Consider the following 14,952-nt stretch of genomic DNA (forward strand, 5'->3'; position numbering starts at 1 on the left):
AAAAAAGAAATGCCAAAGCTCTCAAAGGCCGCAGTGAATTGCTTGAAAGAGTTTATGGCTCTCGCTCTTAATTCATGCAAATATTCTTACATTTTGGACTGTCTAAAAATAGTACTTCCTGTTCCTCCCCTGAGTATTAGTCGGGAATTAAACCTCAGTATGAAGTCACAGGGCTAAGACGTTGGCTTGATTAGAGCGGAGCTAATTTATTCCTGTGCTGACTTGTACTTTAATTACTGTGTAAAAAAAGTATGTCCATTATCTCCCAGCTGAGTGTCACTCCCTATATGAGTGTAGGTGGGGGATATTGTGCACATGAGCATGCATATTCACATCTCGGCTGTGGACATGCATGTTTGTATTTGCTGCTGGAGGATTTATAGTTTTGTTGTGTTGTTTTCTGCAGCAGAGGTTTGGGGTTGCCGGCAGGCAGGCAGGCAGCATACAGGCATCATGTTTTTGGCCAGAGCTGAACTCAGGAGTGGTGTGTCAGTCAAAGCTGAAACTGAGAGCGAGCCAGAGACACCTGAAACTGATAGTCTGAAATCCACACCTGGAAGGCAGATGCTTTTATTTTATTTCTGTCATTCTTCTGAGGTTCAAACTATAAAACGGATCTGTTGGATGGTAATATTGCTTTTCCTGTCTCCCCAAAAACAGCCATTAAAAGAGTTTAAGAAGATTAAACTGTCAAGGTTGCTTTCACACATGCTGAAACGTCCTGAAATTTTTGTGGTGAGCTGCATGTGTGAACGCAAACAGCCGAATATTTCACGCTGACTTTACCCGGGATCTTTCCTGCCAGTCCTTTAGTCTATTTTCCTCATGAAGTGTGAGGACACAGTAGGAAATATTCAGGACACTTCACCATGAGCAAGTAGGAGGGATGATGACGTTTATATTCTGCGATCGGCACACAAACAAGATTAAGATTTACTTTTATTGATGCCCGCAAAGGGAAATTTCAGTTTTTACACTCTGTAAGTCATGAACACACACATGCAGAAACAGGATCCTATGGACATGCACTAATGGAGGGCGGCCCACAGCGGGCGCTCCTGAGCTGATGGTGGGGAGGGGGTTCGGTGCCTTGCTCAAGGGCACCTCGGCAGTGCTCAGGAGGTGATCTGGCACCTCTCCAGCTACCAGACCAACTTCTATATTTTGGTCCGCACCGGGACTTGAGCCGGCGACCCTCCGGTTCCCAACCCAAGTCCCTACAGACTGAGCTACTGCCGCCCCGAAGGCACAACAAAGGCTGTATAGGGTGTGATCGGTGCGTGCTCTGTGCATGTCACAAACTGCTTCAGTATGTTTTCTTATGTTGTTCTCTGCTCTTTTTTTTTTTTTTTTCAGATTATTGGGATTTTGCTTCCTTTATTTGTAGAGATAGGACAGTGGATAGCGTCTGAAATCGGGGAGAGAGAGTGAGGGGTATGACGTGTGGGAAAGGAGCCACAGGTGGGATTCAAACCTGGGTCAACCACTTAGAGGACTATAACCTCCTTACATGGTGCGCACTCACTAAAAACTACGCTACCGACGCCTTGTTCTCCGCTCTTCTGTTAATAGAATGAATATGTTGAACTACAAGGAGCAGTGATTTAAAAAGAAACAAAAACTATCATCATAGCATCAGACTGTGTTTCTTCACCTGACACTTCCATGATGCTCTTTTTATGTCATGTCGAAACTCTCCGGAGTGTCCACTTCCTTTTATCTTCATTTTCAGAACAAATTCAACATAATACAATGTGGTAACCCATCAGCTCATCAGGTGCCAGAAATCAGATTTGGGCCCCTCTTGAAAGACCCTTGCTAGCCGTTTCCCCCTCTCCTTTTCAGCTAATGCTTCGTATTTATTGAACTGTCACAAAACGACAGATTTGTCTTCTCATCTTAACATGAACTAATCCGGCAAGAATACCACATCCAACATGAAACACATTAGTCACAGGAAGCATTGCTTAACACGAACACAGCGAACACATGAATTCCTGCTTGCTTAGCAGTATTCAGAGAGTGCAGGTGTAACATCATTCTCCTCGAGCGATGTCAAGTCATGTCGGAACGATGTGGCGTTCGGAGGGTGCCAGAAATCCCTTGTTACTGAGCTGCAGAGGTGTTTTGTTTCGCGCGCGCGCACACACACACACACACACACACACACACACACACACACACACAAGGCTGATGGTGGAGGTCCAATAATTCGTCTTGTCTGGTGTGTCTGTACTTGGACAGATTTATGGAGGATCTCTGCATTATGGTTCATTGGGTTTATGAGATGTGAGTCACATGAAGGTGTTTGCAGCTTGATTGGCAATTCTGCATGTTTGATTATCAGTAAAACAAACTGGATTGAGTTTATTAGGTGGCAGCGTTTTTATCCGGAGCTGCTGTACAATACACTGTTGTTGAAGGGCCTCACAATGACTCGTCTTACTTGTAAGTGTTTTTTTTTTCGATCAAATTGGGTCAAACCATAGAGTCCATGTGTCTTTTTTTTTTAATTGAGCTTGCATAGTCCTCTTTCAGCATTTTGATCAGTTTTGTACTGTCTCAATTGGGCTGACACATTGAGACAAGACAGAAGATTCCCTGAAAGAGCTGCAAACCCTGAAAAGACTTTTTTTTTGGGTTTGAAGCCAACAAACTGAGGAGGAAGTTATATTAGCGTTTAGCAGACAGCGCTGCCAGGAAGCCTCAGCGGGGGATGCGAGTGTTGACATGTGATGCAAACCCTGGACGATCTCAGCTCTGCTCTGGTGTAAAAAAAAAAAAAAAAATCTACATTGAGGATCCTTATTAGCATTTGAATGGGTGTCAACAGGAATGTATGGCACACTGCAAAAAGATTCGGGGGGGGGGGGGGGAGCCCTGACACTCTGTATACACAACAAAAGTGTTGTCTGCTTGAAGGAGGAAAGTAGCTGGTGTGTGTTTAGCACTTGTGAAAAGAGGAGAGAAAAGGAAACTCGAGAAATAAAAGAGGAGCGTATGGGAAAGTGGATCAAGTTTTGTCTTAGAGGAGAAAAAGATTCAGTCATTCAGAAGATTAAGACAGGAGTATAATTGGGTTTACTGTCAGGATAACGAGGCACAGGTTCACACCAGCTCATCAAGGAAAACTACTTTGTTTTGTTTTTTTTAGTTTGCATTCCTCAGAAAAACCAACACCGCTCCTCCCCGTCCTTCTCTCTCTCTCTCTCTCTCTCTCTCTCATTTACTTTATTTTCTCACACCGTCGTGCACCCTTGTATTATGAGCACAGGACCATCTGTTACCTTCTGACTCTTTAACGTGGCCTGAACACATCATCTTCATACCATCGCTGCACACGGGGAGACGAGCAGTGTCAGCTCCTTTACAGAAATATAAACTCATCATTCTAAATAGTCTAGAACTGAAGAAGCCTTTTGGAGGAGAGGTGAACCCTGACAGTACTCTCCAGCATCCAGACCAACTTCCATATTATGGTCCGTATCGGGACCAACCCAAGTCCCTACAGACTGATCCACTGCCGCCCCCCAATGCATGATATTCCCTGTAGTTTTGCCACCTATGGATCGGGTCTTGTAGTCCTCTGTACTCTGCGTCTGATCAGGAAATAAATGATCTGATGTGAGACGCTGAGAGGACTGGAAAGAGTGGTAACAGTCTGATATTTAACGCCAGTGGAAAAATGGCTCAAATCTCATACTGTACATTAAGTGAAACTGCTGTCCTGCTGTAGCTTTGTGTGTGTGTGTGTGTGTGTGTGTGTGTGTGTGTGTGTGTGTGTGTGTGTGTGTGTGTGTGTGTGCGCGTTGCTTCTTCTCCTCTGCGACAGTGGAAGGAGTCGCGGCGAGGCTGTAAATCTGGAGCTGTGGTCTGGAATGCGGCTCGTGTCAGAACACGCTTCCTCTTCCCGTTATGAAAGACCCCTTAAAGAAGATGTGGCGTGCTGACAACAACGCCATGCTCACAAACGTCTCACCTTGATTTAAGTCGTGCGTTACGTGGTTGAGCTTTGGCAGCAGAGGGTTCCGGTTTTGGATTTTGTTCTTTAATGAATTTCTTCTCCGGATGATTGATTTCCTTTCTCCCCCGCTATAACCGCGTGGCAGCATGAGACTTTTGTACAGAACAAACATAGTTTCCATCTGTAGTTTCTGTCTCTGTTGCTCTTTGACTTTAATTCCTTCTTTTCATTTCAGTGAATGCTCATTTGATGCATCTTGTTGTAAAAGATGTGTTGAGTTCCCCTGGCGGAAGCCCAAGTAGATTAAAACAAGTTTGCGCTTCCAACACTCCGAAAACAGTCGCTATTCTGTGCCCCAAAGCTTCAAAACATAACGATCCAGGGAGCTGGATGAGCTCAGCTGGTAGAGCAGGAGCCCAATATACAGAGGCCACAGTCCTCGATGCACTGGCCGCTGGTTTGAAACCATTTGGTGCACGTCATCCCTACTCTCTCTTCACCTGTCCTAATAAAACAGGGAAATGCAAAAAAAACTCAAAAAGAAAAAAACAAATATGATGATCAACACATCACTAGAACATCAGGTTGGGATGCTCAGGTCTAGGATACTTATGAAACATCCAGTTAGATTTTCAGAATAAAAGCAGTCCACTAAGGGCTGTCCAACAAGGGTCATCCAGATAGATTTAAAAAAACAAAAAACGAGCAGACTTTTGAGGTTTTTCCTGACTAATGGACGTGACGTTGCTAAAGGGTCACAGTTTGGTTAAGTTTAAACCAAAAGACCTTTGTTAGTTTGAGGAAAAAGATAATTGTTGGTGTTCAGCTCAATACTAGGAGTTGCATAACGTACATACGTCACATTACCGTCATGCAGTGCATGACATTACTAATGTGTGTACATTACCATAAAGTACATTACATGATATAAGAAGCAGTCAACTGTTTAAAAGACGTCAACATTTCATTTTCCCCCCAAAGAAATCAAACCGCATCATCCTTAATGAAGGACTTCTTTGTTTCACCCATCCATCGGCCCAAAGCAAATAATAAGTCAACTGACTTCCATCCATTCAAACAATAAACCTTAAAGGCTTTATATGTGCACACTTAAATATAATAGAAATCAAGTATATCCTCTGAAAATAACTCTGTGAGTCATGACTGTCTACAATGGGTGTAACACCCGAGTCCCACTGTCTGTGATGTTTTCAGAGTTTTCAGAGTCCTATCTTCAGTTTGTTTACATCGCCCGGACGGCCGGCCGACTCCTCCCCTCTCGTATAAAAGTTGTTTAATTGAGGGACTAGAGAAAAGAAGAATAACATACTGTACTCACTGCTTAACTGTGTTTCTAGATCACGCTCATTTCAGGTAAATTTACATGCAGTGTGAAGATACGAGCATAATAAAGATCGCTAGCATTAGCATGCTAACACAACAATGCAGCGCGGGTTGTTTTGGTTTCATGCTGGTGCTCAAGGGCGACATCTGCTGGATCAAAAAAAATTGCATATAAAGCCTTTAAGTACAGCATCTAGAAATGACGCGGCTAGAGGGTTACTTAAAGGGTCGTATTGTTAGCTAACACACCGTCAAAGCTGGCAGTAGGTTCCTATTTCCTACATCTTCAAGAACAGTTAACATTATCTGACGTATCTCTTTGTAATCTACTCCACGTTATGTTTTGCAGAGTGTCGACTTAAATCTAAGTACAAACTTGTGGGCAGAGTTTAAAGGGTCAAAAAGACTTCCAGGCCAGCTCCAAACCACCCATAGCAGATTATAACAACATGTCGGCTTGTGCTGACACATAAACTCAGGACTCAGTGTCGTACCAGAGACTCGCTGTATGTTTCAGCCTCTGGTAGAATTTGGCACACGCTAAAACCACTTCAGGCTAATGCTTACACACTTTTTGCTAGCTCAAGTCGAACTACACTCTTGCAGAACAAAAACTAACGGACTTAAATTGAAAACAGCAAAAAATTCATATTCAAGGATTTGTTTGAATTCCAGGCAGTGAGGAGGTCTGCGTAAAGAAGTCTACGTTGCATTTTCCCCCCCTCTAAGCTAATTTTTATATTAAGAATACCTTAAAAGTGGCCTCTTCTCTCGCCTCTGAAAGTTGTTTTATATCCTCAGCAGTGTCTTATATAACCAGCTGGAACACGGAGGAACGGCGTCTCCAACAGAAGCAATTTCATCCCACTTTGAATCATTCCTGTCATATTTCCCAAGTGGGGAAAAAGTCAAGAATTGTGAGTGAAGACATACAGTTCGAGGCTTGTTTTGTTGTGGTGTGAGGGAGAAAACGTTGTATATATTGGATTTTTTTTAACAGAAGGAAGCAATTATTGAGAGTCAGCAGTTGGTGGATAAAGTGGCCTTGTAGATCTCAGGACTTAAGAAAGGAGGCTGTTTGGAGAGGCTGGTGGACTTCCAGGGAAAGTAAATCCCCAGCGGAGCCCTGTGCCGCTTTCAAGGGCTTTGTCAATAAAAGCAACCAAGCAAAGAAAATACCTTTGTCCAAAATCGACTGAGTACAAGTTATGTAATTCAAACCATGTGATTTTTTTGATATACTTTACTTCACTTCTCTTTTCTTTGGATTAATAGAAAGACAAAAAAAAACAACCTTTTGTGGTTTATTCCAAGTCATTCACACGTTTTTAATTGTCACTCTGGATGTTTGATTTTGATTTAGTAAAGTGAAAATATTTCACTGCTCTATAATTTTGTGGATGCAGCCTGGCGTGCATGAAAAAATGCATTTCCTAAAGGAGAGCAGAAGTTGTCATTATAGCATGTGGAGGGGAGGGGGAAGGGGGGGGGGGGGGGGGGGGGGGCTCGTCTGAGGGCTGCCGAGGATCAAAACAGTCTTTTTGCACGAGCCTGCTGTACAAGTTAGAGCAGGACCCGGCCTTCAGCACCTCACACCATACACCGACACATACGCTCAGGGGTTGTTTTTCTCTCAATGCATCTGCTCATCAACTCAAATGATTTAGTGCCTTTTTATGTTCTTGTTAAACTAATTCCACGGTCACTTTTAAAGCTGAGCAGAGACTTTTAAATGCTTTCTTTTGGACATTAAAGTACCACGTAACCAGTTCTTTGACTTTTCCTTTTCACTTCACATATTTTGCTACTGGCTGCACTTATTGTCACCCTCATACACACACGCACACACACACACACACACACACACTATTCTCTGTTATATTTTCACAGCTGTAACGCCAGCGGTTTCTGGCTCTTTTTTTTTTCCACTGTAATGGAAGATATGTGCACTCTATCCCTCCATCTCCCTGTGATCTCTTTCGAATTCAAAGCCCACATATTCCCGAGGCGTCACTGAGGAGAAAAAGAGGGGAGGTGCTGTGGGGGAGGGAGGGGGGGGATTTTGTGGTGGTGTGATTGAAAGTTTGACTCCGGTCATAAAAACGGAATGACAATAGTTCATCCAAAAGTTAAGAATCAAACCACGATACATTGAGGCAAAGCAAAGAGGTGGATTTCAGAGAAGAAGAAAAGGAAGAAAATGCTATAAAACCTAGAGGCATCTTTCAGTGTTTCCCACCTGCTCTTTTCTTGATACAGATGTTTTCTCCAACTTGGCAGGACATGAATAGATTAAACTTACTTCAGTCAATAATTGCTGAAATTAACATCAAAGTGATAATTAGTGTCTTTTTTTATTCCAACCAAATGATTTCTTTTTTTTTTTTATGTCTACTGGCATGAAGTAGTAACTCTCACACTCTCTCTCTCCTCCCATCGCTCACCCCAGCTTTCATTGAGACTCTACAGATCCCCTGTGCCAATGGCAGGGAGGTGGGCCGGGCCTGCGAGTCTCCATCATGGCGGCCTCCGCTCACCACCATCACCGTCTCCAAAAAACGCAACTGGCTGCAGCAGAGCTCCCTCGGGAGGAATCACTGCGCCAAGGATGAGCAGCAGGGAATGCTGGGAGCTGAGGAGGAGGGCGTCCAGGGCTCCTATCAGCCGCCACCTCCTCCCAGTCCTTCTCCAGACCATCTGAGGCCCTCAGGGGGGAACACAGCACGGCCGGTCCGCCTGCACCTGCCTCAGGTTGGCCATGATGCCTCAGTCTCAGTTTTTGGGAATATATCTTGTTACATCCGTCTTAAAAGGAAGTTAAAAATGTACAAGATGTAGTTTTACAGTGCTGATTAATGTCCAGTGTTTCCATTTAAAATCACAGATTGTCCAGTTAACAAACAAGATGTAACAGGTAGATGTGTGTTAGCTAGGTCGATTTTAAGACCTTTGGAGGTTGCCAGGTTCGCTTCTTCCCCCATTTCCTGTTTTAACGCCAAGCTAATTTGCTTTGCTGGGAGAAACTACTAGAAGAAGACTAAAACTGGAAGAAGTCAAACTACAGTAAAGCTTCCCCAGGGACACGATTGGTTGGGAAATGCAAATCTACTTAGTTCAAGATAATCTTTAAAGAATTGTCAAATTTTAAATGTACAAAAGATGCCACTCAACTGGGGTTTCTACAAAAACATACCCTTCTACTTCTGGACAAGGACAAAACTGCTACATATGGGAAACAAACCTGTTTTTTAACCACAACTTAATCAGTCAAAATGAACATTTAAATCCCTCCATTTAGGTTGATAAAAGATGAAGCTGGCATCATTTGTAGTTTCAGTCGTTACCTCAAATTTGGGGAGGAACGGTCACTCGGTCACTGAACTACTAAAGAGTTTCAACAATATGCAGTAAAACTTAACACAACACGTTTATTTCACTTCTAACGAGGTTGCTGACTCCAGTTTTGTTTTGAGCATACAGAGTGTTGTGAGCTTGTTTCCCATAATGTCTATTTAAAAAAAAAGTAACTATGGATGTTTGTTTGAACTTTCTTCTTTTTCCTCAAAGTTTCACCACAAACGTTGCCCCTTGTCCTTATTTAGGTCAACGTCAGTCAGGCCAAGGCGTCCCCTCACTCTCGCAGCGTGGATCCAGCCGAGGAGAACGACGCTGACGACGAAGGGGAGATCTGGTACAACCCAATCCCCGAGGACGAAGAACAAGACACGTCTCACCGAGCCACCGTTCAGCTGCTGGTCCCCCCTCGAGTAGATCCACAGAGGAGGCCCAGCAGAGGGGCGGATGCGGGTCGCGGCGGCAGGAGCCTCGGGATCGGCGCAGGCTGCGGCGGTGGCGGGCTGGAGGCGCTCGGGGAGAGCCTCTGCGGAGGTGGAGGAGGAGGATCAGGGGATGGGAGTCAGGGGAACGCTGCACATTCCACAGAGGCATCACATCTGCACAGACAGATGCTCGCGTGCAAACCACAGGAGGAGGGGGGGCCTTCCACCAGCAGAGCCACAGGTAAGTCATAAAAAAAGACACCTACGCATCTCCTCACATTCTCCTTTTACTAATTTCTGCCCCCGCTCCCCCAAACTTCCTCATGCACTCTCCCTCAGGTATCTTTAAGGCCGATGCTCAGGGCCATTTAGTGTCCGTCGTTCGTCTTTCAGTCAGTCAATCTGAGCTGAGTTTTGTGGTTGTTGACACCTTGGGCGCTAATTACAGCTGTTGTAATAATTGTTCCCAATTAAAAAGGATCAAGAGGCTTATTTAGCTGAACGTAATTCCTGGCTGCCTGTAGCTCCACTCTCTCCTGTGAATTACAAAAATGCTTTAACAACGTTTTAGTGGATTTTCCTCATAACCTACATTTACACAATAATCAATCAAGAACGTTATAAAGGAGGTGAATTCAAAAGCTTGATCCGAAGGCAACTGGCGAAGGCATCTTCAAGATCTTCGACCGAGTCCAGTTGCCTTTGGATCAAGCTTCAAATGTGACCTAGGATGACTGAGAACCTGCGCAGATGTAAAGGAGGTAGAGAAATCTGCAACACAGCAAAATACAGGACAAGGTGTAATGAAGAGGCAAAAAGTAAATTATATTTTTAAATATTCCAGAAAAATAATAATAACACAAAAGATTGGGACAAGTGCAATAAAAGTTAGAAACCTCATCAAAAGTCATCCAATAATAATTCAGTGAATATTTCAACACTCGTGTTTACAGATCAACCTGATCAGATAAAACAATCCTCAACATCTTAACACTTACACACACACCTGACCTCTTGTATTTCAGTATGTCTATCAATGCCTCTTGGAGGATTTCATTACCTCAAGTGTTAAGTTTCGGTTCGGTTTCCGCCGAGCTGAAAAACAATATCCTGCCGGCGTTAAAACGTCGTAGCACTCAGAGCTCAGTTTTTTTAGTTGTTTTGTTCTGCTTGATTGGAGCGGACAGAAGCTGTAGCTGCCCAATCATATCACTCCATATCAGTGTCCCTCATTAGTTCAACTCAAACAGACATTAACCCGGAGGAATTCAGACCATGGCATTCCCTCGCAGGGAAGAATATCCATTTAGTTTTTTTTTTTTTTGACTGCAGCTCACAGAGACAGACGGCTGTGACCTTCTGCTGCTTCTTTTAGTTGAATAAACGTCTTCTTGTCTTCAAAACTCTCATTAAAACTGCACTTCTGATGTGTGTGGACACAAAATAAAACACATAATTGCTTGTAAAATGGCTTTAAGTACCGTGTCTAGTACCCTATAAAGTCCCTTTTCTTTTATTCGCTTTTGTGCTCGGAAACTGTTGACAAGTTGAGTCTACAGCGACGGCATAATGATGACAGCCAGCACACGGCTCCCTGTCTGTTAATAAGCTCCCGGGTCTGCTTCTTCCTAACTTCCGACTTTTTTGTTCCCTCTGATGTGGCAACATGGTAGTTTCAACCAATTGGCACATCTCGAGCTGAGCCTATAATTACAACTTTTGACAACGCTTTTCTGTGGCACGCAACAGCCATTTCTCCAACGGAGGAGCACAAAGCGAGGCTGGGCTGTTTGTGTGTACGCAGACTGAAATCTAATACTGCAAGCTTTAGTGTTCACAAGCATGGTTCCGCTGCAGGAATGAAGGTTTTTTTCATCCTGCAATTACTACGGCGGAAAAGTCGAAACCACAATTCATTGAGATCTATCGCGAGACGGGGAAGAAATCGGACTTTCAAAACGATAAAAAAAAGTCAAGAAACCGTCTTGCTTAAATGAAAAACTAATGTACTTAAGAGGAGGACACATGTTTGATTGGCGGCTGAAAAACTCCTTGAACCTCATTTACTGGATACAAACTCTCGCCTCTCGGTGAAAACACAAGTGTCTCAGCAAAACTCTCCGACCTGAGAGACTCCCCCCCCCCCCTCCCGTGGGATTAGGATTAAACCAGTCCCGAATGAGTCTGAGTCCACCAGCCCAGAATAGGCACTAATCATAGCGCACAAAGCTAATTAAATTGAGTCTATCCCCGCCTGCACCTTCTGATAGATCTTACTTGCAGCGCTGATGAAATTTGCCGGTGTCGTGAGGGCCCTCCTCGCTGAGTTAGCAGAGGGGAGGACGTAATTGGAGGCTGAAGTTGCTTGTTCAGCTCCTTGTGAACAAAAAGGCCTTTTTTAATTTTCCCTGCGCTCTCTCTCTCTCTCTCTCTCTCTCTCTCGCCCTTTCCAGAAGTGATTCATTTTTCCATCAACTTGTCTCCGCTCAAAGGGCTCATTTACATCCTGTAATAAGTTTCTGTTTAATGGGAGCAGGTCTGGGAGGGGGGGGGTGGGGGGGGGGGGGGTGGCTGGGTGCTGTGAAAGTGAGAAGCAAGCAGGACTAGAGGTGTTTGTTTCCCCCCCCCCTCTCTCTCTCTCTTACCCTCCCTCCCTCCGGAACTGCCCTCCTCCCTGCTGCCTGTTGACTTTGCAGCTGATTCCTGCGGGTTTTTTTGGCGACGCCATCCCACACTTCACCGCAACAAAAAGAGAGTTATGAGCCCGGGCTATGTGTCATCAAAGAGCAAACACTCATTACTGGGTTGTTTGCGTGTGTGTTGTGGTGCAGTAGAGACATTTGTTTTAAAGTAAAAGGAAAGGTGGGACTAACATGAATTGTTTTAACACCTTACTTGTGGTGGTTGCTGTTTGACTCCGCTTGTATTTGGCTGCAGAGTGACACTGCAATTCTTCTTTCCTATCACTGGTTGGGGAGGGTTAGGGGATGCTGGGCTGGAGTGGAAACAACAACAAAATGGAAACAACCTGACTCGAGCAGTGTGAGGCCTCATGACACTGTTTTATTATTATAATCTAATCAAGAGTATTGAGATATTTTAAATTTTGGGATTTTCTTAACCTGCAAACTGCCCAAAAAAAATAGAAAATCTGTTGATCCCACTATAATCCTGTTTTGCTTTATATTTGGATTGTCGAGCATACATGATTAACAAATGCTGTCTTAAAACATAAACACAGAAAAAGTCTTTTAGATGCAATACTTCTGTAATATTTATGTAATAAAGCACATCAATACCTGACTTTCATGCATCAATACAATATGTAAAGTAATGGGATACTCTGCTGTATTGATATTTTCACCCACACCTAACAACATTGGGTAACATCTACATCATAGCGTCAGACTGGGACCTTTAGGGGATATAAAATCTAATTTCCTAAACAGTATTTATAATAATAATAATAATAATAATAATACATTTTATTTATAAGCGCTTTTAAAAAACTCAAAGACACTGTACAATAGTTACAAACATAAAGAACAGGACAGTAAGGACAGACTAACAGACATCGCAGCATTACACACAAATCATAAAGATAACAACAATAAAGATAAAACTACAGGAAACAGGAAATACATCACAATCATACATTAAAAGCTTGTTTGAAGAGGTGAGTTTTGATCAGTGATTTGAAAGTAGGAGGGTCGGTGCAGTGTTGAATGTGTGTAGGGAGTGAGTTCCAGAGGGGGGGCGGCAGTTATGGAGAAGGCTCCCCCCCCCCCCCCCCCAGGTTTATGTGAAAATTTGTGTATTTGCATTTTATGTTCCAGAGATTTATTCTTAAATTGAAGCTGCCAGCTCTCCAGTAACATGAGCGGATGTGAGAATACACGGGTAACATTCAGGAATTCCACTGCCAGCTAGAAAGCGGGGTTGATGACCAGCATCTACACTATTTCAGTCACATCTTTTGTGTCTTCTTCAGCAGATTTTTGACCGTTTTGAGCCCATAGAGACGCCACTTTATCTGAAGGGGCCAACCATTCAACAAGTCCTTTCTTTGATTGAGTCCCAATAAGAGCGTCTGCTGACTTAATGAAGCGCTGCAGATGTTGATGACTCTCTGTGACTATAGCTCTCCTCTGTTCGGCTGGCTGGTTCTTTTTCCCCTCACCGGATACACTCCAGACTCCTCGTGTGCTGCCTATTGACTGACTTTTTGTCCATCTGAATGCCCTATTTGTGTGGAGAATAATGATTGATGGACTTTGGGGGTGGTGAGCACGCTGCGTTTCCCAATCTCTTGTTCCCTTTTAGCGCCTGTTTGGGGAATCTGACTTGGCCCGGCGCTCAGGAACGGGATCAGAGCTATTTCTGGGGGTTGTTTTGGTCACGCTGGCTGCTGTGTTTGAGCGTTGGCTCCGGCTGCTGAAGTTACATGAGAGAGTTCAGGCCCCTCCGAGTTGAGACCTGGAATCTAATCTCGGGCTGACGATTGTACGTTTGGGTCTGGAGGAAGTCAACAACTCAGAGGAGCTGCGTTGTAGGAGCAGCACTTCAAAAAACCAGCAGCAGATTCCTTAGCTCAGTGCAAGATGTGAAGTTCAGGTCACATAGTTTCTCATGGCTCCTTCGTTCTGCTCTGTTTTTCATTTTCATCACAAGAGCTGCTGAGGAGAAGTGTTCTGCTCTCTGTTTTGATGAGTGAAGACTTTTATCTGTGTACACTTATACATAATCCGTCCTTAACTGGTCATGCATGCACGGGTGGTCACATCAGTATCTGCGTTTTAGCCGGTACAGACTGGATCCTGACCAGGCGCTTGGTGACAGATTTTCTGGGTTTATTCACAGCTCCCTCAAGCATTATTATTCAGGCTGCAACTAACTTCAGCTTTCATTTAAAATGTTAAAAAAACAAAATCATTTCCTGGAGTCGAGGTGAAGTCTAATCAAATTGTGATTTCCCAACAGCGCTGTAGTGAAGATTCCCCAACATGTACTTCCATATTGATTCCACAACAGGATAAGATTGGTGTCCCAGTCTGTGATTTCACATTGCGGCATTATGGCGTTGAAGCTGCATGACATGTAAACAAACAGCTGGAGCTCCCCATACACAAACACTCAGACATGCACACACACACACACACACACACACACACAGCACTGTTCTCCCCCGCTGGCTCTGCTGATCCTGTCTCACCCCTGTAACGCCTCTATTACTACATCCGGTAGCAGCACATAGGGGGGATGTCTTCATGAGATGTTGGCTTGTCTTTATTTGTGAGTTAAAAGTCAGACAAGGTTTTGCTGTTTGTATAGCTTCTTACTAGTTTTGCTTTATTTCTAAACTAATTGTTTTTGCACCAAATAAAAAACAATTCAAAACTGATTCTGATTCTGAGACGTCGCTGGTGTAAATGTCCCGCCTTGAACTGGAGGTCTGAATATGGCTTAATGACAAAAAAAGCCAGGCCTGCTTAGTGAAAATTAGACAGACAACCATCACATCACTGAAGGCGATGTAGAACTCTGGTTATGAAATGAAGTCAATGCAGATGTGCCTTAAACTCACATCATCTGTAATGGTCAGCAAGAGGCAGCTGCACTTCATGCAAAAAAAAAAAAAAGTATGCAAGTCCAAATGTCTGAAACGAGATATGAAAATGAGCCTACTTCTTGCCCGATTTATTACCTTTTTTAATATGTTTATGTTCTCAATCACTACTTTCAACTGCTCCTCAATGCAGCATCCTGTTCACTTTGTAAATGACGGTCCCATTGGGAATTAAAAACATGATAAAGCTGGGTGTGCTGCAGGACATGGCTACCTGTGTTCCATGAGGATGCCTTATC

At 43.7% G+C, this 14,952-nt stretch overlaps 1 protein-coding gene across 2 annotated transcripts in view; it reads left to right on the forward strand.

Moving 5' to 3' along the window:
• The window catches only part of syde2 (synapse defective 1, Rho GTPase, homolog 2 (C. elegans)), a 52,613-nt gene that overhangs the window by 4,730 nt on the left and 32,931 nt on the right, over positions 1-14,952 (forward strand). For both annotated transcript variants that reach the window (XM_061034411.1, XM_061034413.1), the window contains exons 2-3: positions 7,758-8,059; positions 8,911-9,328. In XM_061034411.1, the coding sequence (XP_060890394.1) occupies positions 7,758-8,059; positions 8,911-9,328 (720 nt within the window). The remainder of the gene's footprint in view (positions 1-7,757; positions 8,060-8,910; positions 9,329-14,952) is intronic.

The sequence above is a fragment of the Labrus mixtus genome, chromosome 3 (assembly GCF_963584025.1).
Source record: "Labrus mixtus chromosome 3, fLabMix1.1, whole genome shotgun sequence".
Classification (NCBI taxonomy): Eukaryota; Metazoa; Chordata; class Actinopteri; order Labriformes; family Labridae; genus Labrus; species Labrus mixtus.